Here is a 27,879-nt window from a genome sequence, read left to right on the forward strand (position 1 = left end):
GCTCCAATAAATTCACTGATTCATCAGGCTAGACTTGGATACCTTTGATCATTTTCCTGTCTGGGCTGAAGAGAGGAATTCAGGAATTCTATCTGCTACAGATCTAGATCGTAGGACAGCATGCAACTCAGCAAGCTGGTGAGTGAATGAGATGTCTGTCCCTGCATGTATCACAGCAAAGGGGTGTCAGCTGGTGCTGCCATCAGTAGGGTGCAACACTGTAACCTGGAGATGGGATTCCTGTGCAGTTTACACTTCCCATCGGAGGTATTTAAAAGGGTCTTGTTATCTCACTGATCCAAAGAAACATTGCAGTAATTGTAATATTCTGGGTGCTGTCTTTGCAGACAGGACCTTATGTAGCCTAGGCTAGTCCTGGATTTGTCACATTGCAGCATGATCCTGAACTCTATCTTTTTGTCTCCACTTCCAAAGTGTGGGGATTACAGGACTGTACCACTAGCTTCTAACTTGGCATCCACATTCTATATTCCTAGACACACAGTTATATAAAAATATTTTCTCAAAGCTACTAATCTTACCCTTTGGTTAGAAAATATGGTTCCTTATTGATGTCTTCCCCAAAATTATAACTATAAAGAATAGCTAAATTTATTTTTAATTTTAAATTGTGTTTATTTACATAATTACTTTTAATTTACTTACTGGGCATTCAGGAGGCCAGAAGACCACTTGCAGGAGTTGGTTTTGTCCTACCATATGGATTCTGGGGGTTGAACTCAGGTTGTAGTTAAAGCCACAGTCAACCAATATCCTTAGAGAACTGAGAAGGATAGATAATAACTGGAAATTGTTTGGTTGGAGCCTCCGACTCTCCCCTGCATGGGATGCCCTATTCCTCTCTCTCTCTCTCTCTCTCTCTCTCTCTCTCTCTCTCTCTCTCTCTCTCTCCAAACCCCACCCACTCAGAGAGTCTCTGAACAAAGGAAAGATGCCAAAAACCCAGTTCCACATTCGTGGCAGCCACTGAAGTTTTTTCCTTTGATTCCAGCAGCTGCCCAAGTCCCCACATAATCCCCCAGCTTTTGATCACACTTGGGCACAAACCCAGCTTGCAGCAGACAGGTCATCACCACTCCCCTACAATCCATAAAACTCTCTGATTTAGCTCAGGCATGTGACTTCTCTGGCTTCCATCTCAGTGACTCCACCTGGAAGCTGCTTTGTCCTCAATATACCTGCTGCTATACTCTTTCAATTTGCCTTAGCTGGCTTACTGAGTCAGCGGAGAAATTTATTATGGGGGGCAGTGCAGAAAACCTATTAGTGATATAGTCTAAATGATCAGACAGAGACCCATTGCTTAGACAGGTTACCCGAGGCTCTGGTGATCTCCATAGTTTCACTGGGGACAGTAGTTGTAGATCTTTAGCTGTCATACAGAGCAGCATAGGCCTTTGGCTGCTAGACCCAGGTCTGAGATTTTTCTTGTAGTGGAGTAATGTAGGAAGTTAAGGCCTACCAGGCCAAGAGATGAGCCAACCTGGAGCCTGCCTGGTGCTGTTAGAGGTCCCGATCATGCCTAGCCAATGAGGGGTGGGTTACCACTCCATGTCAACAGATTGGAACACCTGGGTGCTTGGAGGGTATATAAGGTTCCTTCCATTGCTGAATAAACGAGCATGGTGTTTCCCTTTCACCTGACTTCTGATATCTGTGTCACTGATGCCGTGCCTTCTCACCCCCTGCCTCAAGGAAGCTGTTAGGACCCAGCAACAGCATAACTTGGAGGACTGACCTTACTTTGACCAGTTAAAGTAGGAAATCAACCCAAAAGTATCCACAAGCAGAGCCCTGGCAGCAGGCAAGGCATGGGGTAGTTTTGACCAGTGGTTAGCATTACCACAATCCATGTGGAAGATTCTTGTACCGTAGCTATCTTTTTGAATACCTTAAAGGTTTCCACTAGGAGGGGGCAGTCTATTATGGGAAGCTTAAACATTTTAAATGCCATATTCCTCAGATCTCTGAAGTATTTGAGGAACTCTATTAGGTATATCTAAATAGATCAACTTTGCTTGTTTCTACTTACTTGTTTTAGGCTCAATTTGAAAACATATACAGGGGACTAGGTAAGGCTTATTTTGTAATCCCCTTAATACTCATCATGACTACAAGTGTAGTTCTGAAGACATTGAAGAATTTGATCATTTATAAGGTGATTAACCATTAGTTTGTATTTCTTAATTAGTCTTAACAATTCACAGTAAGTTAGTAGTTTTCATAAGACTAGGATTTTATGTTACATCCCTGTTAGGTTTAATTTAAAAATAATGATTTTGGCCAGGCGGTGGTGCGTACACCTTTAATTCCAGATCTTGGGAGGCAGAGGCAGGCAGATCTCTGAGTTTAAGACCAGCCTGTTTTATAGAGCAAGTTCCAGAACAGCCTGGGTTACACAGAGAAACCCAGTCTTAAACCCCCCTTTTTTATTTGAATCTCTTCTAGTGTCAAAATGAAACTTTTAATCATAGATACAGTCCATAGAGAGCCTGGTGACCTTACCGATCCTTTTACAGTACACTATGAATGAAAATGGGCCCAGTAAAGAAACCAAAGGAGCTGTGTCATGGGTGAAAAGGGAAAGGTTTATTCCAAACTGCCAAGGGGAAAGAGTTTCAGAGTTAAATGGAAAGGAGAAAAAAGGGGGCTTGAGAGCAGTGACTGAGGGAACCTAGTGGCCAGCACAGACCCTGACAAGTCAGTAGGCTCCACAGTCATAGTTAATGAAGGTGCCACAAGTTCTTGGGGGTCAGACACATGAGGACTGCTGCAAATTCTTCACTAGTGTGATCAAGAGAGTTCCAGGTCAGCCAGGGCTACAGAGGGACAGGGGGCAGGGGGAGGGAAAGAGGATCAATATGAATGAGCAAGATTTCAGATGGCACTCAGTTGGCAGAGTGCTTGCTCAGCGTGCATGGCACCCTGGTTTTGATACCCAATGCCACATAAACCGGGCATGGTGGAGTACGCTTGTGATCTCCACACTCCGGGCACTCAGGAATTGAAGACAAGGGGATCAAGAAATCCAAGGCTGTCATTGCCTATTTATCAAGCCTGAGGGTAGCTCTCACCCCAGAGGGGAGGGAGAATCTGCAGAGCAAATAAAACATTTTTGCCATCCTGATAATAAATCAAAAGGTTAATGTAGATTCAGTGTTTGCAGAATCCCAAAGTTATGTGCCTCCCTTGGATAAACTGTCAAAACCCACAGAATGCTGGAAGAACTACAAAAATGAAACTAAGAAGAATAATGATACAGAAATATTTTTAATAATTTTTTAATTTTTATTTTATGTGCATTGGTGTTTTGCCTGCACGTATGTCTATATGAGAGTGTCAGATCTTGGGAGTTAAAGACAGTTGTGAGCTGCCATGTGGGTGCTGGGAATTGAACCCAGGTCCTCTGAAGAACATCTAGTGCTGTTAACCATTGAGCCATTTCTCCAGCTTTCCCACTTAAATATTTTTAAATAAATTTTAAATAAGTTCTATACAGTTAAGTTTTATTACAACAAAAGTCATGACACCCCAGCATGAAGAGATGACTCAGCAGGTAAAATGTTTGCTGTGTAAGCACGAGGACCTGACTTCCAACCCTTGGCATCACGCAGACATTTGAGTGTGGTGGCTTTTAGCATGGAGGTAGAGATAGTGACAGGTAGATTCTGGAGTCTAGCAGAGATGTTGAGCTCCAGGTTCAGTGAGAGACCCTGACTCAGAAAAAGATGGAGAAGTGATTTCAGAAGATGCCTTGACACCCCCCTCTGCACACACCAGCATGGTTAACACTACCTGGTCAACTCACACATGTGCATGTACAGCTCACACACATGCACAATACAAAATATCATGATACCACCACAAATTTGAACTATAGTTATGTGTTTGCTTTTTTTTCTTGAGACAGGGTTTCTCTCTGTAGCCTTGACTGTCCTGGAACTCACTCTGTAGATCAGGCTGGCCTCGAACTCAGAGATCCAACTGCCCCTGCCTCCCGAGTGCTAGGATTAAAGGCGTGTGCCACCACTGCCCAGCTATGTGCATCTTTAATGTAATGTATGAGCTCAGTTATTTGCAGGAGCAATCCAAGTGAATGGTGTGCCTTAGGAATTCCTAAATGTCACGGGGGTTCTTTTGTTGGGGGCAGAGGGTGTGCTGGTTCTATACCCCACAGTTGCGGTCCTCTGAATCTGGAGTCTTTCACAAACATTCAGAAACCCCATCTCCTTTACAGTCAGCCCAAACTCAGATGCTTATTGCATGGAGGGCCCTTAGGAACCCAGGCCACTTTCCCCCTTCCTGATGCTGTCTTGGCTGTTTTGAGCCCAGTGGGAGTAGCCGAGGGCAAACTGGCCCTAATAATAGAGTAATACTTTTAAGTAGCAAAGATTTGGGGCAGAGAAACCATGGGGAGAGAAGCCATCCTATGATTTAAAGGTTTTTACTGGCCGGAATCCAAAAGATGTCAAAATTTCCACCTGCTAAGCATGTAGTCGATAAAAGCAAGAAACCATAATTTTGATAAGTATGGAAAGCAGTTTTCTAAGCGTTGTTTAGAAAATGTAGACATTTCATTGCCGAAACCCTCTGAAACCTTTCCGTTTCCTTTTCCGTCCTGTCTCCAGGTCATACTCGCTGAGGTCTGATGGGGAAGACAACCCAGAACTGCTGGAGGAGTTTCTGTTCAGGTAGCTGTCGTGCAGCCGCAAGTCCTTAGCGGTAAGCAGCTCCTGGCAGACGTTCCAGGACCATGTGTACGTGGAGAAGGTGTTGTAGAAGGACTCATTGTTGGTCTCAATCCCAATCAAATCCCCTCGGATCTTTCTCCAAAGATTCAGCATTTCTTTCCGGTGCTCGAGGGCAATTCCTAAGTTATAGGCATCTGTGGCTCTCTTTACCTGCATCGAGAGGGCGGACATTAACTGAGTGGAGTTACTTTAACTATGTTTGATTTAAAAACCATATTTATTGGTGGCTTGAGAATTACACATGTAAAAATCAGAGACTACAGATGGGGCAGCATGGGACCCAGGAGCTAGGAGTTGGTGGGAATCAAAATGTGTCACTTGAAAGCCAGGAGGTGGTTGCACACACTTTTAATCCCAGCGCTCAGGAGGCAGAGGCAGGAGGATCTCTGAATTTGATGCCAGCCTGGTCTACACAGTGAGTTCTCAGAAGAGAAGCATGGGGTTAACTTAGGTGACATAAGTACCAGATTCAGCCTAAGACAGGGAGAGTCAGCTGGGAGAAGATGCTGAGCTGAGCAAATCCTTAAGGATTTTAAGATTGAGGCATCGAGAGGTGATGGGAAGAAGTCCCAGGATGAAGAGGCCACATCAACAAATGCTTGAAGACAATAAGCACCCTGGACTTGGTAGGAGAGCTGGACATCGTGGTGTTGACAGAGTGTTGGGGTGAATGTCAGAGCAGAGATGGTTAGAGGATGGAGCAGAGCCCTTCATGGGGTGGGGGCCATTTCTGAGGGAAGTGGGATGAGCCCCTCAGTTGTGTAAACAGAAGACTCTGCCATTACTGAAGGAGAGGTCTCAGTAGGCCAGGCTGGCCTGGGACTTCCTATATAGCACAGGCTGCTCTTCCATTGTAATTCTCTTGTTTTCTTCCCCGGGATACTACCCGGAAGAATGTCCTGCATGCATCCTTCCTAGCTCCCAGAATTGGGAGTGAAGCCTAGGGCTTTGTCCGTGCTAGGCAGGGGCTACCACTGAGGTCCACCTTCAGCTCAAGCATTCACCTCTCAGCAGGATGACGGTGTGTTTGCTTCTTCATGTTCGATCGTTAGTAGCTGTGTGGAAAGTGGTTGAGGGCAGGGAAAGCTGCAGAACTGAGGATTCCAGGTTAGCCTGTTGTCCAGGCAAGTCTTACGGAAGGACTCAACTCAGGCTGAGAGAACAGGAAGAGAGAGAGAGAGAGAGAGAGAGAGAGAGAGAGAGAGAGAGAGAGAGAGAGAGAGAGAGAGAGAGAGAGACAGAGAGAGAGAGAGAGAGAGAGAGAGAGAGAGAGAGAGAGAGAGAGGGGAACAGACTTGGAAAGCACCCCAGAGTGAGTTGGACTGTATTTGGTGACTGGTGGAGGTAAGGAGTAAGAAAAAACCAAAGCAAACAAACAAAGCAATGTTAAGGGTGCCCCCTTGGCTTCTGACTTCAATGACTGAGGAAATGGTGGCATCAACAGCTGAGATACAGCATCCTCAGGGGAGAGCCAGGCTGATGAAGGAGATATGAGTGAGCATGGGGCATGTTGAGCGTGTGTTATGAGACCTAGCATATGGGGGCAGGGGAGGGTTGTCAGATGGTGAATGAGGTAAGGTCAGTATACAAGAAAGAAGTCTAGGCTGGGGCAAATTAGTTATTAGTGCATAGGAGGCTACTGCTGAACAAAGAAGGTAGATTGAAACAGCCCACATGGTCACCCTAGCTTCCTTCCTCTGACACAGAGGTCCTTGCTGTTCTCTTATGACTGAATTATAGGGAGGCTAAACTCATCATCTTTTCAAGCTTCTTGGCCTATGGAGCAGCTGGTGTTGGTGCTGGAGGTCTCTGGCCACAGGCAGCCTCCATTTGTTTGTGTGTTGATGTATTAGTGGCGAGACAGGAGTCAGCTGGTCACGGCTTTGTGTTCTGAGGTTCCACACATCCCAGCGCACTGCTATGGAACCCTCCTTCTCTGCGACCTTAACCTCACCCCAGCTTTCTCAGAGTAGGAACTGTGCTTTTTCTCTCTGTGGTGTCTCCGAATCTCAGAACTCACGGATGCACAGGGATGAATGAGTGTACGAGTGGGCGCTGCGAGAAGATACACTGTGTGGGTGGAAACCTGGGTGGAGGGGCACTGGGAGCATGACAATTGTTGTCAAAAGAAGAAGAAAAAGCAAAAGATACCCAAGGAATAGAACAGCTGAGGCTGATCTCCGGCACATGCGTGCTCATACGCTTGCACACACATTAAGGCATAGGCGGAGGCTCCAGAACACACCCTTCCACCTGGTTAGCAGCTAACAACTCCACAGAGAAGAACAGATGTATTTACTCCACACCATCCCTGCTTCTGCACTGGACACTAATCAGCATGCTCTCGATGCTTCCATTCCCTTACAGAAATCACACCTTCAGCCCTTGTATTCTGTGTCTTCTCCTCTCCTCTTTCCTGAAACCCTCAAAGAACAGAACGCTAGCTCCCAGGAGTTCCGGGAGTGGCGCAGCTCGTCTTGTCTCACCACAAAGGGGAGATTTTCGTTTATTTCTAGAGGCCAAGTCTTCCCAGCAGGAAACACCTTTGACAGCACAGTCTGGGAAGGCACCTGATACTCACATGCTGTTTGAGGGCCACTGCATCGGACACGGTCCAGTGCTGCTTCTTCTTGAAGAGGTGGTCGATGGCTAGGATGTCATCTGAGTAGCCTGAGGCGGACCTGACAGGCTTCACAGCTGCGGCCTTTATACGTGCAAGAAAGATCAGTGAAACATTTTAGCTTGAATTCGATAACAAAGACATAAATGTTAAAAATGTCATAGTGAAACCCATTACTTGGTATACTAACTTTAGACATTAATTATAAAAGGACATAATAATTAGGGGGAAAGTATTAGTATGAAGTTGGGCATAATGGTTCATACTTGTAATGCCAGTCCTTGGGAAAGTACAGCAAGAAAGCAAGAAAATTGAAAAGAGTTCCGGGCTAGCCTGGGCTACAGTGTGAGTGTTTCACAAAAACAAAACCAGATTTTTTTTTCTAGTTTCTCAAGACAGAGTTTCTCTGTGTAACCACGCTGGCTGTCCTGGAACTTGCTCTGTAGACCAGACAGGGCTGGAACTCATAGAGATCCGTCTGCCTCTGCCTCTCCAGAGCTGGGATTAAAGGCGTGCGCCACCACCACTGGGTCAGAAATTTGTTACAAGAGGATTTGTGTATGATTTGTAAGGTTGTCGCTCAACTGTTGGCTGCACTGGAGAACCTAGCATGGTGCATGTGTCAACAGGCATTTGGCAAATCCACTGTAATAATAACAAAGAAATCTGCTTATAAAACAAACACTGAGGGGAGGAGTGGATGAGGGGGTGGAGAGAAGCCAACTCCATCCTGACCTAGAATCCCCAAGCTATTCGGGTAAGGTGCCCTCCAAAGAGTGTAACCTTTCTTGTTTCCAGACTTCCTGAAGGAAGCAGCATTTGTTCCTCCGGTTGCTGGGCTGTTGAACAATGCTTGCGGAAGTCTGGTAAACATACTGCTTGCTTGGGCATGCTTATTGCGTGATCTCCAGACCCTCACTGCTACTTGGCATTCTGTCTCTTCGGCTCTTTCTTCACTGTTAACACTCCAAGTGGCACTTTTGTTATTTGCAGATGATATGATAGTTTACATAAGTAACCCCAAAACTCTACTAGGGAACGCCTACAGTGGAAAATACCTTCAGTGATGTGGCAGGATACAAGATCAACTAAAAAAAAAATCAGTAGCCCTCCTATATACAAATGATAAAGAAGTTGAGAAAGAAATCAGAGAAACATCACCCTTTACATTAGCCACAAATAACATAAAATATCTTGGGGTAACACTAACCAAAGAAGTGAAAGACCTATTCAACAAGAACATTAAGCCCTGGAGAAAGAAATTGAAGAAAATACCAGAAAATGGAAAGATCCCCTATGCTCTTGGAGAGGTAGGATCAACATAATAAAAATGGCAATCAATCCTGCCAAAAGAAATCTATAGATTCAATGCAATACCCATCAAAATCCCAACACAATTCTTTATAGACCTTTGAAAGAAGAATAATCAACTTTATATGGAAAAACAAAAAAACCTAGGATAGCCAAAACAATCCAGCACAATAAAGGAACTTCCAGAGGCATCACCATCCCTGACATGAAATTCTATTATAGAGCTGCAGTATATCTTGCTCAGCATAGATGTAGTAGGGAGGGCCTTGGACTTTCCACAGGGCAGGGTCCTTGCCCCCTCTTAGAATTGGAGGGGGTAGGGGGAAGGTATGTGGAGGGAGTGGGAATTTGGATTGGTATTTTTTAAAGTAATAAAATAAAATAAAATAGGGCTGGAGAGATGGCCCAGTGGTTAAGAGCACTGACTGCTCTTCCAGAGGACCAGCGTTCAATTCCCAGCACCCACATGGTAGCTCACAACTGTCTGAAGATCCAGTTGCAGGAGATCTGACACCTTCACACCAATGCACATAAAATAAAGTTAAATAAACCATAAAATATTTAAAAAAATAAAATATAATAACAATAATAATAATAAATAAAACAGTTTGGTATTGGCATAAAAACAGAGAGGTTGACCAATGGAATTGAATCAAAAACTCAAATATTAATCCACGCACCTATAAACACCTGATTTTGACAAAGAAGCTAAAATTATATAACGGACAAAAAGAAAGCATCTTCAACTATCTATCTCCATGCACAAAATTCAAGTCCAAAAGGATTAAAGACTTCAATATAAATCCAACCACACTGAACCTGATAGAAGAGAAAGTGGAAAGTAGCCTTCAATGCACTGGCACAGGAGACCACTTCCTAAATATAACCCCAGTAGCACAGATGCTGAGAGCAATAAATAAATAAATGGGACCTCTTGAAACTGAGAAGCTTCTGTAAAGCAAAGGACATAGTTAATAAGACAAAAAGGCAGCCTACTGAATGGGAAAAGATCTTCACCAACCCCACAATAGAAAAAATATATACCCAAATATATAAAGAACTCAAGAAATTAGACATCAAAATTCCAAATAACCCAATTAAAAATGGAACTAAACAGAGAATTCTCAACAGAAGACTCTCAAATGGCCAAAAGACACTTAAGGTAATGTTCAACATCCTTAGCCATCAGAGAAATGCAAATCAAAACAACTCTGAGACAGCATCTTACACCTGTCAGAATGGCCAAGTTAAAAAACACTGATAACAGCTTATGGTAGAGAGGATGTTGGGTAAAGGGAACACTAATGTATTGCTAGTGGGAATGCAAACTTGTAAAACTATTTTGGAAATCAATATGGCGGTTTCTCAGAAAATTGGGAATCAACCTAGCTCAGGACCCAGCAATACCACTCGGGCATATATCCAAAAGATGCTCAATAATACTACAAGGACATTTGTTCAACTATGTTCATAGCAGCATTAAGCATTGTTTGTAATAGCCAGGGCCTGGAAACAACCTAGATGCTGGTCAACCGAAGAATGGATAAAGAAAATGTGGCACATTTAGACAATGGAGTACTACTCAGTGGTAAAAAACAATGACATCTTGAAATTTGCATGCAAATGGATGGAATCAGAAAAAAAAAAAAACAATCCTGAGTGGGGTAACCCAGACCCAGAAAAATGAACATGGTATATACTCACTCATAAGTGGATACTAGTTGTAAAGTAAAGGATATTGAACCTTATAGATGATCCTAGAGAAGCTAAGTAACAAGGTGAACCCTAAGAAAAACATACATAGATCCAGCTGGAAAGGGGAAATAGACAAGATCACCTGACAAAATTGGGAGCATGGGGGTGGGGGGAGTAGGGAGGGTGGAAGGGGAAGATGAGGGGAGAAGAGGAGGGGGAGGAGAACTTGAAGAAACAGGATAGTTGAGATGGAGGAAAACCAGAGATGAGAACAAGGAAAGAGATATTTCGATTGAGGGAGCCATTATGGGGCTAGCAAGAAACCTGGCACTAGAGAAATTCCCAGGAATCCACAAGGATGACCCCAGTTAAGACCCTAAGCAATAGAGGCCAGGGGGCCTGAACTGGCCTTGCCCTGTAGTCAGACTGATGAATATCTTAAATGTTACCATAGAACCTTCACCCAGCAACTGATGGAAAGAGGCAGAGACCTTCATCGGAGCACTGGACTGAGCTCCCAAAGTCCAGTTGAAGAGTGGAGTAGTGAGAACATGAGCAAAGAGGTCAAGACCATGATGGGTTCACCCACTGAAACAGTTTACCTGAGATAATGGGAGCTGACCAACTCCAGTCGGACAGGGAAGGAAACAGCGTAAGTCCAAGCTAGTTCCTCTGAATGGGTGATAGTTGTGTGGCTGGGGCGGATTGTGAGGCCACTGGCAGTGACACCAGGATTTATCTCTACTGCTTGTACTGGCTTTTTGGGAACCTATTCTCTTTGGATGGATACCATGCTCAGTCTGAATATAGTAGGAAGGGTATTGGACCTTCCCCAAAGCAATGTGTCTTACCCTCTCTATAGAGTGGATGCTGGGGGGGGGGGCATGAGAGGTAGGTAGAGGAAATGGGAGGATGGGAGGGAGTGGGAACTGGGATTGGTGTGTAAAATGAAAAAAGATAGTTTGTTTTCTTTTTAAAAAATAATAAAGTAAAAAAAATTAAAAACACAACAAACAAACAAACAAACAAACAAACCCATTCCAAGTGGTTGCTGAAAAGTCAGACTCCAAACTTTGTCAGCTACTGATCTGGCCTCTCTAAAGCTATCTAGTATGAATTTTCTTAACTCTTTCCCCCCATTTTGAGATTTCTCCATCCCTTATTTCCCCTCCATCTTTCAACCCATCCTTTTTTTTTTTCCTGTGTGAGTCTTTTCTGAATACAGGCCAAAAGTCTCCTTGTATTCTTTATATAGTCTGTTCTGGGATCTCTCTGTATTAATTAATATTAATTGACTGATTGTGTGATGTCTGTATGTTGTGGACTAATCCTTCTGTACACTGTGTGAATATATGTCACTATGATTGGTTTAATAAACAAGTTGAACAGGATAAAGTTAGGAGAAAAAGCTAAATAAGAATGACAGGATGAGGAAGAGCAGAGTCTGAGGAAGAACAAGTCAGACACACAAAATGGGATAGAGGTAAAAGCCACGAGCCTCAGGGCAGTACATAGATGAATAGAAATGGATTAAATTGTAAGAGCCAGTTATTAATAAGCCTGAGCTATAGACTGAGCATTTGTAATTAATATTAAGTCTCTGTATTGGTTACTCAGGAGCTGTGGACAGGACAGAAACTTCCACCAACATTTGTATGTCTGTGTGTCTGTGCATGGCACTCAAGCAGAGGCAGAGGACTCTATATTGTTAGTTCTCTCCATTTTTACATAGGTTCTAGGAACCAAGCTCAGGATGGCAAGCTTGTGCAAGTTTGAGAGGCTGTCTTGCCAGCTCTCAAAAGGGTTTTGTTTTTATGGTGTGAAATGAGTGGCTCAGGATTTGGATATGTTTATATTTGTGTCTTGTAGACTTTTCTAAGCTTGAAACTGATTTTTAGTGTAAGTGCACAGTTTGGAGATTGTATCCAGTATAGGAACTGTGAGTCCCAGCTGTGTATCCAGGTTTTCTCAAATCTCAGGTTTCACATTCCCAAGGGAGAACTTCTTCTCCACTGAGGGCTCCCAGCAGGTGAACTTGGGCCTTGTACCATCAGTACCTGTCCTCTCACAGATTCTGATTTTTTACAGAGGTTTTAAATTTAAAATTAAATCTAAATCTTATTATTTTAGATTTAGTTCTAGGCATCCACATCTCATCCTGAATTGTCAGGCTAAACCCTGTCCCTAGCCGTCAGGTCTAAGTACCTCCATGTGACCTTCCTGTTTCTCTATCATTTTATAAGCTTGGTGTTATGGCAAGTTCTCTCTCTTGCTTTTTTTTTTTTTTTTTAAAAAAAAAAAGAGAGGGTCTCACTAGGTAGACCAGATTGGTCTTGATCTTGTAAAGATCTGTCTGGTTGTCTTGCTTTTTGAAGTATGGGCATTTTGCTTGCTTTTGAGGACATTTTTGAATATCACTGTTTTAAAACAGGCTCTCTCACTAGAGTTTTCAGCTAGATAGGCTGGTTCCAGGGTCTGCTTGTCTCAGCACGTGATTATAGGAATGTGCCCCAGGACAGCTTTCATACGGGTGTCGGGATCTGGACTCAGGTCCTCATGCTTGTGCGGCACTTGGCTCACTGAGCAATCTCCACAGCTATATATACATTATATATTAATATAGATCAACATTAAATATGGTACATTATCATATTTATAAATGTACATATGATGTCATATGTATAAATGATAATGTAATATATCTTTCTTTATATATAATAAATGTAATTATGATACCTGAAGTATAAAAATAGATACCAATATATGTTATGGAAAAATTAGGGAGGGGGACAGAGTATTGGTTGGTATGTTATTAAGATATAGTTTTAAAATTAGTTTAATTGTGTGTGTGTGGTTATGTACACTGAGTGCAGATGTCTGTGGAGTTCAGAGGCAGCAGATTCTCTGGAGCTGGAATTACAGCTATAAGTCACTTGATGTATGTAGGAGCTGGGAACCAAAGTCAGGTCCTTTGTAAGAGTAGTATTAAGAAATGAGTATGACCTTTAATTATAGCACTCAGGAGGCAGAGGCAGGCTTATCTTTGTGAGTTCGAGGCCAGCCTGGTCTACAAGAGCTAGCTCCAGGACAGGCTCTAAAGCTGCAGAGAAACCCTGTCTCGAAAAACCAAAAAAAAAAAAAAAAGTATACATTCAATAGATAATTTACTGTTGGTTTCATAGAAATTTGAGTCAGTCAGGGTACAATGGACCTTGTCTCTAAAAATCCCAACCCAAAACCAAACAAACATTTCAAAACAATAGCTACAACCTTCCAAGGCACTGCACATTATCTGTAAAGAAAACATGCTTTTAGCCTTGAGTTAGGTTCTTAGAGATGGAGTGTTTAAATTAGCTAGTATGACAGATTAAACCCACCTGTGCTTTCCAGTCTCTTTTATGGAAAAAATAGTCCTCGAAGAAACTCAGAGGTTCCTTTTTCCTTAGCATCTCTAGCTTCTGTATGTCTCTGAATGGCTTTCCCATCACCACCCCGTCCACATCAGGGAACAACGGAAAGACAGGTATTTTTGAGTACGGGCTACCTGTAGGGAGATCACACCCTAAAAAGACAAAACCAAAAATGGCATTATACATGATGTAAAAAGTTCCCGGAATGACAAGCATGCAGAGCCCAGTGCACTTCCGTCTGCTCCCCTTGTGGCCCTGGCTCCTCTGCCTGAGTCTCATGTTCCCACCGCACACCCATCCTGCAGACTTCACTCAGGTGTCTGAGGGCTCAGGACTTCTGCTTCCAAGTCTGTGTGACAGAGAGCAGCTACTCCAAGAGCCCCGGGCCCTGTTCTTGGTCTCTGGTGTCCATTTCTGACCAGCTGCCTGGAAGTCGATCTATCACAGTGGAGAGGGAAAATGGCTCTTACGCTTGAGTGCTTCAAGAAACTTATACAAATCCTTTTCTTTCATTATCGAGATCTTGGCAGAATTGGCAAAGGCAGCAGTACTTGAGCGCGGAGGAGTGCATATATCTGGCCTAAAGCCCCTTCTCCCATACGGACTCCATGGCATTTCCGAGTGGCTTTCCTGGAATTTTTTTCGGAAATAGCTTAAAGAGAAAACACAGGTAATTCAGAAATGGAATAAAGAATTGTTAGGACAAAAAAAATCAAACTACAAGTTACAGATGTTGATTAATATTTATTTTAAATCTATTTAAGGCTTATTAGCACATGTTAATCATACATAATAGTAATGGTTTCATTATGGCATTTTTGTACATCATACATACTTCTCTTACACTCATTATCCTCTCCTGCCCCCCAGCTACTCTTTCTGTTTCCACTCCCGTATCTTGTCATGCTTTGTATTCTCATTCTTGCTCTCTCCCCACTCTTTCCCTTCCTCTCCATCTTCCTTTGTATTCTCATTTGTCTCTCTCCTCTCTTCCCTCCCCTCATTCTTACCTTCTTCCTTTCTGGCTTGAAAACTCAACGTGTATTTTGGGGCTGCTTACCAGGTCCTGGGTGGAGGATTATTTACAAGAGCATGGGCTCCTTCCTAGTAGCCACACCACTGAAGAAGGTGCCATATACTGTAGTACTTTGTGTTAGGTTTTATTTTTTAAAGATTTATTTACTTATTATGAATACAGTGTTCTGCCTGTACATATGCCTGCAGGCAAGAAGAGGGCACCAGATCTCATCATAGATAGTTGTGGTTGCTGGGAACTGAACTCAGGACCTCTGGAAGGGCAGCCAGTGCTCTTAACCTCTGAGCCATCTCTCCAGCTCTGTATTGGGTTTTGAAATGCAGTTTTCTTCTTTTTTGAGGCAGGATCTCACTTTGTAGCCCAGGCTGGCATTGAACTCGTGGTGTCCCTTCTGCTTCAGATTCCAGTGTGATGGGATCACAGCATGAGCACTATGCCTGCCTATGGTCTGGGATCAAACCCAGGTCGCTGTGCACGTTAGGTTAGCATTCTACTTCTCAGCTTCACAGCTATCTCTATTCTTATAAGTTTTTTTTAGAATGTTAATGACCAGCTTTCCAATGCGGGGACTGAACTTGTGACCTTCCACATGCCAGCCAAGTACTCTATACGACGAGCTTCAGCCTCAGCTGTTATTTCCTTTGGCTAAACTGACTCCTTCATCATTTCTACAAGGACCATCTTGGTCTCTTTTCATAATTTTTGACATTGCTACATTTGTTAATTTTTTGTTTTTCGAGACAGGGTTTCTCTGTGTAACAGTACTGGCTGTCCTGGAACACTCTATAGATTAGGCTGGCCTCGAACTTAAGAGATCTGCTGGCCTCTACCTTCCAAGTGCTGGGATTAAAGGTGTGTACCACCACTACCCAGCACATTTATTAATTTAATGTGTGTGTGTGCATGCATTTGTATACATGTGTATTCATGTACTCTAGTGTTCTTATGTGTGTAGGTCAGAGGTCAACTTGCAGGAGCTATTTCCTTCTACCATGTGGGTCCCAGGGATTGGACACAGTTGCCAGGCTGGGTGGCAATGCATTTTTGCAGTGTTTGTCTTGGGAAGCCTTTCTTTCTGTTTAATTTCTGAAGGGCAGCTTTGCTAGGTGTAGAATTCCTGATTACTGAGTATTTTCTTTCAACGTTTTGAACAAATCATTCCATTCTCTCTTGGCTTGTAAGATTTCTGGAGAGAAGTCTGCCACTATTATAATAGGACTTTCTTCATAGCTTGATTCTTTTGTTTTTGTTTTTCTTTATAATTTTCCTTTGTCTTATACTTCTTTTTTGATATGTTTATTTATTTATTTTGGAGACAGGGTCTCACTGTGTCGGCCTGGAACTTGCTATATAGACCAGGCTAGTTTTGAACTCTGAGATCTACCTGCCTTTGCCTCCTGTGTGCTGGGCTAAAGACACCTTGCCTAATCATCTTGTATTTTCATGCCCTGGAGATTACCCCCCCCCCCCACTGTATCTAGGAAGGGTCTTAACAGCTTCCTGGATCTTGGGTCTCTATTTCCCAGAATTTGGAAATTTTTCAGCAGGTAAAGAGCAACCTCAAAAGATAACCAAATAAACAAAAACCACAATTCACTTTCAATAACAACAGCAGTGAAGCGAAGGTGTCCTGTCCACTTAGTAGGAGTGAGACACAGTGCAGGAGGCCATGAGTTACACGTCACTGTGCTAACATCAGCACACCACTCTCGGACAAGCATTTGATCTGCTTTCCGGATTTTTTGTTTGCAAAATGCGGGTGATTGTGTGCATCTTTTAGTGAGGACTCTATTAAGTAATATGCATGTCCTCTTTATTCTACTTGTTCTGCAGTGTAAGGAGCAACGCTGTGCTGGATGACGCACTGAGCACTGCGCCTGTGCCACTCTGCGTCCCACAGGTGCCCTTCGGCGGGTGTTGTTAGCCCCCGCACTTTGTAGGCGAGGAGAGGAAGGAGCAGGAAAGACAAAGGCCTGCTTGTGTACCAGCAGCTCTGTCTTGTGTCTTGGGCGGCTGAAGCTGACTTTCGGATGTTTTGTGCCCACGGGGAGCTTCAGGATAGTGTAAGCGCAGTCTTATGATTTTAGAACCAGGAGAGAGTGTTGTGACATTAGCCTTTTGCCCAGACCCTTTCTTCAGTTTCAGATTGAGCTCTGTGGAGTAGGACGCTGGTGACGAATCCTTGGTAAGCTGCCTTCACCTGTCCTGTGGCCACTTACCTTACTAGCTCTATTACATCCTTTCTGTGCAGGGATGAAGTCTCTACAAGTTTTGATAGGATTTCAAATAATAAGATCCCGGGGTTGTTAGCGAAATCTAAACACAGTTTCTTTTCGGGAACTATAGAGGAAACAGAAAAGAGAAATTTCAAAATGTCTTCTGAGAAAACCATCTATTAAAAATTTACTGAGAATTTGTAGCAATATTAAATCAGAGACTAGAAATATGGCAAAACATTAAAAATGTTCTATTTAGAGAAAGGTCATTTTGATTACTGAGTAGACAGAACAATCATAGTTCAATGATGTAAATACGTCTAAGTAAATACGGTAGTACTTTTAACATCTGCATGTGTAATATGTTAAATAGAATTGTCTTGTTCTTCTATGAAAGGGAATTAATAAATATCTCTAGTTTGCAGAGGAACTCTCACTTGTCACATTTTTGAGAGCACCAATTTTTCTTTATCTTAGGGACAGGTTGTGGCTTAAGTTTGGGTATGTTTTCAAAGCTACTTGTGGGGTTTGGAATCTGGAATCCTAAGCATGCGATATGAAGAGTGGCTGGATTTTCCAAGGCAGGCTGTTAGGTTGGGAAACAGAGCACGAGAGACTGAGGGCCGCTTCCAGTTTGAGCAGATGGGGGGCCACAGGTGAGCACACGCTCCCCAACCCCGGCCTCTTGCTGAGAGCAGAGGCTTCATCAGGGTGTAGAGACAGTAAGCAACCCAAGCTCTAAAAAATTACTATTTTTTTTTTAAAAAAGGAATGCTTTTGGAAGTAGTGCATGTGCTTGTGTAAGAACTAAAATACTATAAAGGGAAAATAAGGGGCTGGAGAGATGGCTCAGTGGTTAAGAACACTGACTACTCTTCCAAAGGACCTGGGTTCGATTCCTAGCACCCACCTGGCTGCTAACAACCGTCTGCAATTCTAGTTCCAGGCGATCTGATACAGACAAACAAGGCAAGATACCCACTCACATAAAAATAAAAATAAATTAAAATAAAAGGAAGGCTAAACTTTCTGCACCTGCTGTTTCCTTAGTGTTCTCATTAGAGACAAAAGCAATGTCTCTCCTGCAGGAGACCAGTAGCTGCTTGGTGTATGTAAGTTGCAATTCTAATGGTATTAGTCTGTTTGACATTAATTTGTAGGGAAAAGAAGAATCACATCCTAGACTCTTCCTAGATCCTAGATCCTAGAATGGCATCCTAGATGTCTCCTAACTGGAGGCCTAAGGGGTCGTGTTTTCTGTGCAGTGGGTGGGGCTGCCCAGAGACATCTACTCACCCACAGCCTTGAGGAAGAGTTTCTTATCTGTCAGCACCCCTAAAAAGTCTGAGAAGTTGATCTTACCGTCTCCTGCAACAGGAATCTCAGCTCAGAACATATTGCTAAAAGCTTATATAAACGCACAATTTGTATATAAAGGAGAGAGAAAGAGCGAGAGAGAGAGAGAGCACACACTTGTTTTACCTAGGACTGGCTTCACATTTGCAATCCTTCGGCCTCAGCCTCCAGTTTGCTGAGATTACAGGTGTCTGCTACCACACCCAGCTGGGATGTATTTTAATTATTTATTGAATGTGAAGTATAAAAGCTAAAGTAGTCCGAGCCACTTTACACTTAAAATCGCATATTCAGGGCTGAAAAGAGGCTCAGGTAAACCTTGGTTTCCTTTCCCTCCTCCTTAAAGAGTAGTGCCTCCCTATGTAGCCCATGCTGGTCTTGAACTTAAAACACTTGTATTTACATCAGTCTTTATGACCTGATCTATATTTACAATAGTCTGCTCTAGCCAACAGAAACAATGGCAAGGTGTAAGCATCCAGTTAAAGCTGTTAGCTACTGTTGTCCTTTGCCAGAGAGTGTCATTTCATGAGGAATTTCTCTACATGTCCCTCTCATACCCCATTGTCTCTAAAGTTAAGACAGTTGCCAAGCAGTGACAGAGCATGCCTTTAGTCCCAGCACCCAGGAGGCAGAGGCAGGCGGATCTCTGTTAGTTTAAGGCCAGCCTGGTCTACAGAGTAAGTTCCAGGACAGTCAGGGCTACACAGAGAAACCCTATCTCGAAGAAACAAAAAGCAAAAACGAAAACCAAACCAAACACAAACAAAAAGATGGGAAGTTCGATTAGAGGATGCGCAGGCACGTGAAGGACTAGAACAGCAGGGCAGAGTTAGTGGAAAGAAGGGATCGCTCTAATATCTGGTGACCTTGATTCCTTGGCCCCTGGCTGATGAGGGGCCAGAGAAAACAATACGCTGCAAACATTTTCCACACAATATGTTAGGCTGGACTCCAGGCACAGGCCGTAGCACTTGAGAGGGAGAGACAGAAGTATCAGTGGTTCAAAGCCACCCTCAGCTACATAGCAAGTTAGAGGTCAGCTTGGAATGTATAAAGACCCTGCTTCGAAAAACCAAACCAAATACTAACAATAAAAAGTCCCAAAGAAGAAAACAAGTTCCATGACTTGTATACTTTAAAATACTATCAAAATTTCTCTGGCATTTAAACGTCAGTGAACTCTCAGGATAGAAGAGAGATTCATATCGTTATGGTACAGATAGAAATGGTGGGCTTGGATTTTATGACTTCGCATCTCTCAGTTACTTCAAGACATTCCCTAAAGTGAGCATCATGACAAAGACTTCAATTTGGGAAAGAGAAGGCTAAGGGACAGTCACTCTTAGATTCCACACAGGCATTTTTCAATTTTTTTTTTAGCTCATACATGTGCCCCACTGATATCCTTAAAGAGAAACACATACAAATATAGTAGTAGTTCCTTGTCCATGGGGGATAGAAGTTACATTTCAAAGCCTCCAAGTCTTAAAACCTTGGTTAGACCTGAGTGTGGCGGCTCATGCCTACAATCCTAACCTTTGGCAGGACAATAGGCAGTAAGTTTGTGTTTCTCTTTAAATATATCAATGGGGTGTATGTACGAGCTAGGAAAAACCCTAATTTTTAAAGAAAATTCCTGTGTGGAAACTGAGTGACCATCCCATCTCAATACCAAGTCCAAGTCCTTGTTATGAGACTCACTTTAGAGGGTGTCTTGATGTAACAGAGAGAGCTTTTTGGTTTTGTTTTGGTTGATTTGTGGACCATTCTGATCCCTGCATATCCTATGCTTTATCACATATACATATTTGCAATAAACTTTATCAGATAGATTAGAAATTAGCAATAATAAAATAATTAAAACAATATACTCTGTGTGTGTGTGTGTGCATGCGTGTTTGAGACGGTCTCTTTATGTAGTCCTGGCTGTCCTGGGACTCACTATGTAGAACAGGCTGGCCTGGAACTCACAGGGATCATCCTGTCTCTGCCTTCTGAGTGCTAGGGTTAAAAGTGTGCGCCACCATGTCTAGGCTCCACAGTATACTATTGTAAAAAGTTACATTACTATCATTTTTTCTCTTGAAAGCGTTTAGACAAATACTAATATTTTTGGACTACAGTTGACCCAGTTAATTGAAACCACGGGAAGTGAGTCGCAGGTCATGGAAGATAACCTTACCTTTGTTTAAAGGTATACTTTCGGTAGATAAGGAAGAGGTATTCCTTGCACTTATAGGATAAATGATAACACAGATATACACAAAAAGTATATTATGGGAAAATAATAGGTCAAAATACTCACTGTCAAGATCAGCACATTTTAATTCATTGTAGATATCATATGTGTTTAGACTCATCCCGAGCTTAGCTAAGGTGCTCATCAATCCATGTGAATCAATACAGCCAGTCTTATCCTTGGTGAAGAAGTTGTAAGCATTTCGGAAGGCTGAGGAAATGGGTATATGTTAGGACAATTATTTAAGAAGAGACACAGTCAGGTATGGTAACTTCTGTCTCTAATCCCAGCACTTGGAAGCTGTGGTGGGAAGTTGATGATTCAAGGCCCGCTTAGGCTACACAGTGACGTTCCAGGTCAACCCGGGCTATAGGAGTTGGGAAGGGGAGGGAGAAATGTGTGTGCTAACAGGAAAGGAGATGTTGTATAGCCAGGTGAAGATTGTGTTCTGTAACATGTGGAGAAAGAAAGGAAGATGAATAATAGATTTTTAAAGAGACAGAATGCTGTCTTTTCTTGGGATTTGAGTGAGCATCAAGCAGAAATGGTAGAACCAAGTGGAATGAGTAGTAATTGGTAGAAAAAACAAATGTAGAGTGCCTAGTGGTGCCTGCCTATAACCCAAGCACTCAAGGGCAGAGCCAGGCATAGTGGTGCCTGCCTATAACCCAAGCACTCAAGGGCAGAGCCAGGCATAGTGGTGCCTGCCTATAACCCAAACACTCAAGGGCAGGGGCAGGAAGATTAGGTGTTCAAGGCTAGTCTTGACTGCACAGTGAGTTTGAGACTAGACTGTGCTATGTCAGACCCTGTACATCAAGAAAACAAAGCAAGACAAATATATACTTATATTTATATATAAAAATATATTTATATATAAACATATAATCTATTTTCCCTTTTATTGCCATTTCTTGGTCATTTGTCTCTACCTTGTGTTAAATAATTGTTTTTAAATTTCCACTCTTTCTATCATACTGGGGGTTGAACCTAGGCCCTCTCACATGCCAGGCAACTGCTCTACCACTGACCTAGATTCCTACTTTCATTATTTATTTCTATCAGTATAGACTCATAGATGTTTATTTTAGATTTTGGGTAAACATATCACGATATGTTTACTTTTGTTTCTCAAATTGCTCAAAGAAGTAGTGGAAGAGAGGGAGAATGTGTGCATGCATGTGTGTGTATGTATGTATGTGACATTGCATGCACACGGAGGCCCCGGGGACAACTTGCAGGAGTCAGTTCTTTCCTTCTACTGTGTGAGACCTGGAGATGGAACTCAGGTCTTCCGTAGGCAAAGGTGCTTCTCCTCTCCTCTTCTCTCCTCTCCTCTCCTCTCCTCTCCTCTCCTCTCCTCTCCTCTCCTCTCTTCTCTTCTCTCCGTTTCCTCTTCCTCCTCCTTGTGTGTGTGTGTGAGTGTGTGTGGTGTATGCACACGTGTATGTGGGTACGCTCACCTCTGAGCGTGGAGCCCAGGCGTCCTGCCTATCACATTCCACCTTATCCTTTGAAACAGGCTATAGCAGGCTTTCCTGGACCTCCAGCCTCCAAATCATGACCTGGGGACTTATTAATTATGAATGCTCAGCCTTAGCTTGGCTTGTTTCTAACTATTTTTCCTTTAACTTAGTTAGCCGTTTCTAGTGATGTGTGTTGCCGTGTTTGTTGTCCACCCTACTTTCCTGCTCCTCCGTGGCTGGCGCCCCCTGGGGGGCTGGCCGGCTCCTTACACTCTCACCTTCTGATCCTTTCCTAACTTATTCGTCATTCCGAGCTCTCTAGGCTCCCTTCTTCACCTCAGAAGACCAAATCTGGATGCAATGTTACGCTCCCGTAGCACTCTGTACTTCTCTCACGCCTTGAGTCACGGGGCAGGGACATGTCTAATGTTCTTAGCCTGGAACACTGCTGGCTTAAATATCTGTCTGCTGTTTGGACCAATGGCCTATAGACAGTATATCAAACTTCATCATTATTTTTTCTGCCTCAAAGAAATCCTGGTATTTTACTTTCATTTTAATTTAATTTGGTCCTTTGAGAACAAATCTGGCTTGTACACTATGTAGACCAGGCTGTCCTTAAACTTGTGGTCCTCTTGCCTCTAGAGGCCTCCCTAATGCTGGGATCACAGACACTTGTCACCACACTGGCCAGTCTGGGCACGTATTTATACTCTTCAAGTAACTGACTAATATGTGACCTTGAATTTGCTGTTTACCATACTTCCAAGTTATCTGGATAAGAATATTTGACATAGCTGAATGGTGGTGGCCCATGCCTTTGATCCCAGCATTCAGGAGACAGAGGCAGGTGGATCTCTGTGAGTGCAAGGCCAGCCTGGTCTATAGAGTGAGTTCCAGGCTGGCCAGAACAATACACAGAGAAACCCTGTCTTGAAAAACCAAAAAATAAAAAAATTAAAGAATATTTGACCAAGCCTGTTTCTGATGGAGGACTCTCATTGGTTAATAAAGAAACTGCCTTGGCTTTTTGATAGGGCAGGATTTAGGTGGGTGGAGTAGACAGAACAGGATGCTGGGAGTGAGGCAGGCGCCTAGGGCAATCCTCATGCCTCTCCTCTCTGGGTCAGATGCCATGAAGCCAGCCACCAGGTCAGACATGCTGAATCTTTCCCGGTAAGACACCACTCGTGGTGTTACACAGATTATTAGATATGGGTTAGTCAAGATGTGAGTAAGAGGCTGAAACTAATGGGCCAGGCAGTGTTTAAATGAATACTATTTGTGTTGTTATTTTGGGGCATAAGCTAGCCAGGTAGCCGGGAGCAGGGAGGCGGGAACGTGGCCCACAGCTCCCCACTACATGTTTCAATTCTTGAAAGATGTCAATTTGAAAGTTATCCTTCAATCTAGCAAATAGTTTATTTTTTTATTTTTAGATAGGGCCTTGGTAGGTAGAGTAGGCTGACTTTGAACTAAGTACCAGCTTCCTAAGTTATAGGTGTGCATCATCATGCCTGGCTAAAATTTTGTTTCTCCCCTCTACTTCCCCTTTCTTGAATGATAGGGATACAGATTCTCCTTGAAATCTCACATGTGCATTAGAGAAAGATCACTATGGGAGCTAGCTGGATGCAATGGCACTTCCCTTCTATCCTAGCACTTGGGAGGCTGAGGCAGGACTGCTATGAGTTCTAGACCAGCCATGGCTACACATTGAGCAGGCTAGTCTTAGCTATTAGAGTAAGATCCTCTGTCCTGGAACTCACTCTGTAGACCAGGCTAGCCTTACGCTCACAGAAATCCTCCTGTCTCTGACTCTTGAGTGCTGGGATTAAAGGCGCCTCCACTGCCCTGGCTGTTGTTAGGTGTTAACATTTAGGATGACTTTCATTACCTTCCAGTTGTGAAGAGTTCAGCCTCACATCTTTATGTTGTAAATGACAGGGAAGAGATGCTCGTAAATCTCTGAAAAGAAACATGAAAAACAGCAGGTTTAACACAGGTGTGAAGCCTTTGAGTTTTGCTGATGCTAATGGTGACAAGCATTACAGTTTGCCCAGCCTCAAAGTGCTGAAGCAGACTGTCAATGGCTAATCTGTCAGAAAGGCCGGAAAGCTGGGGACACCTGCAGCCCACCTGAGCTTCCCAGTTGCCCTTACCTCTCTTAAAAACAAAACAAAGCTACTTGATTTCCCTCATTGTACAAAACAGGCATCTGGCTGATTAAATGGCTTGTCCAAAGTCACACAGGTAAGAGAGATGAGATTCTGATGGCAAAGTCCAAGGCTGTAACCTTAAGCTATCACCATTGCTAGAAACTTGTTTCAAAGGTTAATTTGGAAAATAATGTGCTGACCACCTTTGTAGAGAAGGTTCTATATCTACCATTATAACTTTTTAAAAAGATTTATTTATTTATTATGTATACAACATTCCTTCCTTCCATGTATGCTTGCATGCCAAAAGAGGGCACCAGATCTCATTATAGATGGTTGTGAGCCACCATGTGGTCGCTGGGAATTGAACTCAGGACCTCTGGAAGAGCAGTCGGTGCTCTTAACCTCTGAGCCATCTCTCCAGCCCCTACCATTATAACTTTAATTGCCAACATGTATGTTTAGTATTTATGAGAGACATTAAGGAATGATAAAGCAGAGACAGGACGCTTCTGGAAAGTTTGGAACTCTGGGTAACATTTTACATTCTCAGGAAAGTAGAATCTGAAAAGGAGGGAAAATACTAATATTCCAAATGCTTTGTGTAAATCAGCAATCATTTATGAATACACACACAGCTTTGCTTATACTATGACAAGTGAAATGTAATTATTTTTAATTAAGTATAATTTAATAGCAAATTAAATAATCATAGACTTTTTGAGACAGGATCCCATGTACCCTAGGAGGATCTCAAACTCACTATGTAGCCAAGGATGCCTTTGAACTCCCGACTCTCCTGCCTCCATCTTTTGCCAATGCTGGAATTATAGGCTTGTGCCGTTACACCTAGCTCCTATAAATTTACTTTAGAATAATTTTAGAATTATTTTAGAATTCACCTGCCTCTGCCTCCTGAGTGCTAGGATTAAAGGCATGCGCCACCACCGCCCAGCTAACAAAGGTTTTAAGAATATGGAATCTCTTACTTTTGTGGTTTTATTTTTTTTAAACCATTGACAAAGATTTATTCTACAAATCTTTTATGGATGAGTGTCTTGCTTGCTTGCAGGTATGTATTGCACCATATGCATGCCTGAAACCCAAAGAGGTCAGAAGGGGCATCAAGCCTCCACATGGTTGCTGGGAATTGAACCCAGGTCCTCAGGAAGAGCAGCCGGTCCCAGTTTTTGTGGTTTACTTTTCTCCCTTCCAGGGCACTAGATCCCACTTATGTCAGAGCAGCCTGGGATAGAAGGATGTGATGGGGTCTTAAGATGTCCTGTTCTCAACCTTTAGGCATGAAATTGTATCTAACTTGTTTCATTTTCCCAGCTTTTACTAACATGATTTCTTCCTTTTGTGTTCCCTGTTTATCAACTAGCGACCTTCTGCAGACTAAGGTCTTCTCCCACTCTGGTTACTATGTATGTGTTGCATTCCCAAATAAAAATAGCTTATTTTTGTATGAAGTAAAAGTTGTAAGCAGACACAGAAGTATGATGTCCTCAAAACCCCAAGTAAAGCAGAAGGCAAGGTAGACAAAGGCTTTTGTTAGTTACAAGTAAAAATTACCCATGGACCCAGGTGGTAGTGTCACATGGCTTTAATCCCAGCACTCAGGAGGCAGATGCAGGCAGATCTCTGTGAGTTCAAGACCAGCCTGGTCTACAGAGAAACCTTGTCTCAAAAACCAGGAAGAAAAATGGGGAAAAAAAAAAAAAGAAAAAGCAAAAAACCACAAAGAAACCATTTCAAATAGTCTATTTTATAATGTTTCAAAGGATCATGGTAACTTCATATTTGAAAAAACCCACCCCTGGGTTTGTGGGGATTCCCATGGTCTTAGTGAAGATAGGTGTTTGACTGCTATGAGGTTGCTTTCCTACTTCTTTCTTTAAAAATGTCAGAAGTAGGCCGGGCGATGGTGGCGCACGCCTTTAATCCCAGCACTCGGGAGGCAGAGGCAGGCGGATCTCTGTGAGTTCGAGACCAGCCTGGTCTACAAGAGCTAGTTCCAGGACAGGCTCTAAAGCCACAGAGAAACCCTGTCTCGAAAAAACCAAAAAAAAAAAAAAAAAAATGTCAGAAGTATATTGCTTTAGCAGTGGTAAAGCTGAGAACACCCTCACACTGGTCGAGAGTCAGAGAGGGGTGTTTCTGCTTCTACTGTGTGACTGGCTCTCACCTTCAGCCATCAGAGGTTGTTGGCTAGAATCTGGTGGCAGCTGACTGAGAAAAAACATTGCTACTGGCAGGAGAACCTCCCTCGTATCCTAGTGGGGCTGTGCATGGCTAATTCACTGGACTTCCTTTGGGAGAACGGGAAGGAGAATTCTGCTTTTCTAGACAAAAGGAATGTTCATTTTTTTTCTTTTTATTAAAAAAAATCTTCCCATAAACCGACAGAATGGTTCAGCGGGAAGGTGCTTGCTGCCAAGTCCGAGGATCTGAGTTCGATTCCTGGGACCCATGGAATGGACAGGGAGAACAGGCTCCTGCAAGCTGCCTTCTGACTTCTGTATGCATGCTGTGGTGTGTGCATGTTAGCACACACAATGGAGGAGGGTCATCTGTCTATGTGTTACTTTCATTGGTTAATAAAGAAATTGCCTTGGCCCTTCAATAGGACAGAAAATTAGGCAGGCGGAGTAGACAGAACAGAATTGTGGGAGAAAGAAAGCAGAGTCAGGCAGACGCCTCAGGCAGACGCCTCAGGCAAACGCCATAGCTCTCCTCTCCAGAGATGGACGCAGGTTAAGAATCTTCCCGGTAAGACACCACCTCGTGGTGCTACACAGATTACTAAATATGGGTTAAAATAAGATGTAAGAGTTAGCCAATAAGAGGCTAGAGCTAATGGGCCAAGCAGTGTTTAAAAGAATACAGTTTCCGTGTAATTATTTTGGGTAAAGCTATCTGGGTGGCGGGACGCAGCCTGCTGCTCCTTCTACACACACATACAAATAAATACAATAGAAACATCTCCTTAATTTAGATGTTTTAAGGAACTTCACCACAGAATAGAATATTCTCATTTTTCTCAGAGTAGTCTCTGTATGTGATCTGTATAGTCATTACCTGAAGACTTGGCGTAATCTCCTCATACTTTATTACCTACCTTTTGTGAAAGATGGGTGCTTTGAGGGGCTTCAGCTTCAATGTTGATTTAATTCCTGAAACTGCCATGGGGCCAGAGACTCTTTCTGGAATTCAGAAGATACAGAAAAGGATCAATCACAGAATCATCCATCCACCCATCCATCCATCCATCCATCCATCCACTCACCCATCCATCCATCCATCCACATCCATCCATCCATCCATCCATCCATCCATCCATCCATTCATTTATTCATTTTCCCCCTTCCTGCCTGAACCTTCCCAGCACTAGAACTGCAGGCAGGCTCCACCATCTCTATTAATACAATTGTTTCTTTGTATTCTTTCCCAGCTTTCCTGAGCAAAGCCTGGGGTTAAAAAGTCTAGGATTTCAAAGCATGGCATCGTATGCAAATCCAAGCTAGCACTGCATGTGAAATTGGAGGGCTGTGTGGGGAGCTATAAGCAAAATTTGTCACAGTTCTTCTTTTCAA

General features: G+C 43.0%; 1 protein-coding gene across 1 annotated transcript; it reads right to left on the reverse strand.

Annotated features, from left to right (window-relative positions):
- Window positions 1–4,595: 4,595 nt before the first annotated feature.
- On the reverse strand, window positions 4,596–27,481 carry Efcab3 (EF-hand calcium binding domain 3). The gene is given in 9 exon segments (XM_038329070.1): window positions 4,596–4,922; window positions 7,354–7,476; window positions 13,776–13,960; window positions 14,279–14,460; window positions 17,064–17,184; window positions 18,357–18,428; window positions 20,725–20,868; window positions 24,022–24,092; window positions 27,393–27,481. Coding segments are annotated over 9 exon segments (1,305 nt in total). The 5' UTR covers window positions 27,473–27,481.
- Between the last annotated feature and the right edge of the window lie 398 nt (window positions 27,482–27,879).

Source organism: Arvicola amphibius, chromosome 4 (assembly GCF_903992535.2).
Source record: "Arvicola amphibius chromosome 4, mArvAmp1.2, whole genome shotgun sequence".
In the NCBI taxonomy this organism is placed as follows: Eukaryota; Metazoa; Chordata; class Mammalia; order Rodentia; family Cricetidae; genus Arvicola; species Arvicola amphibius.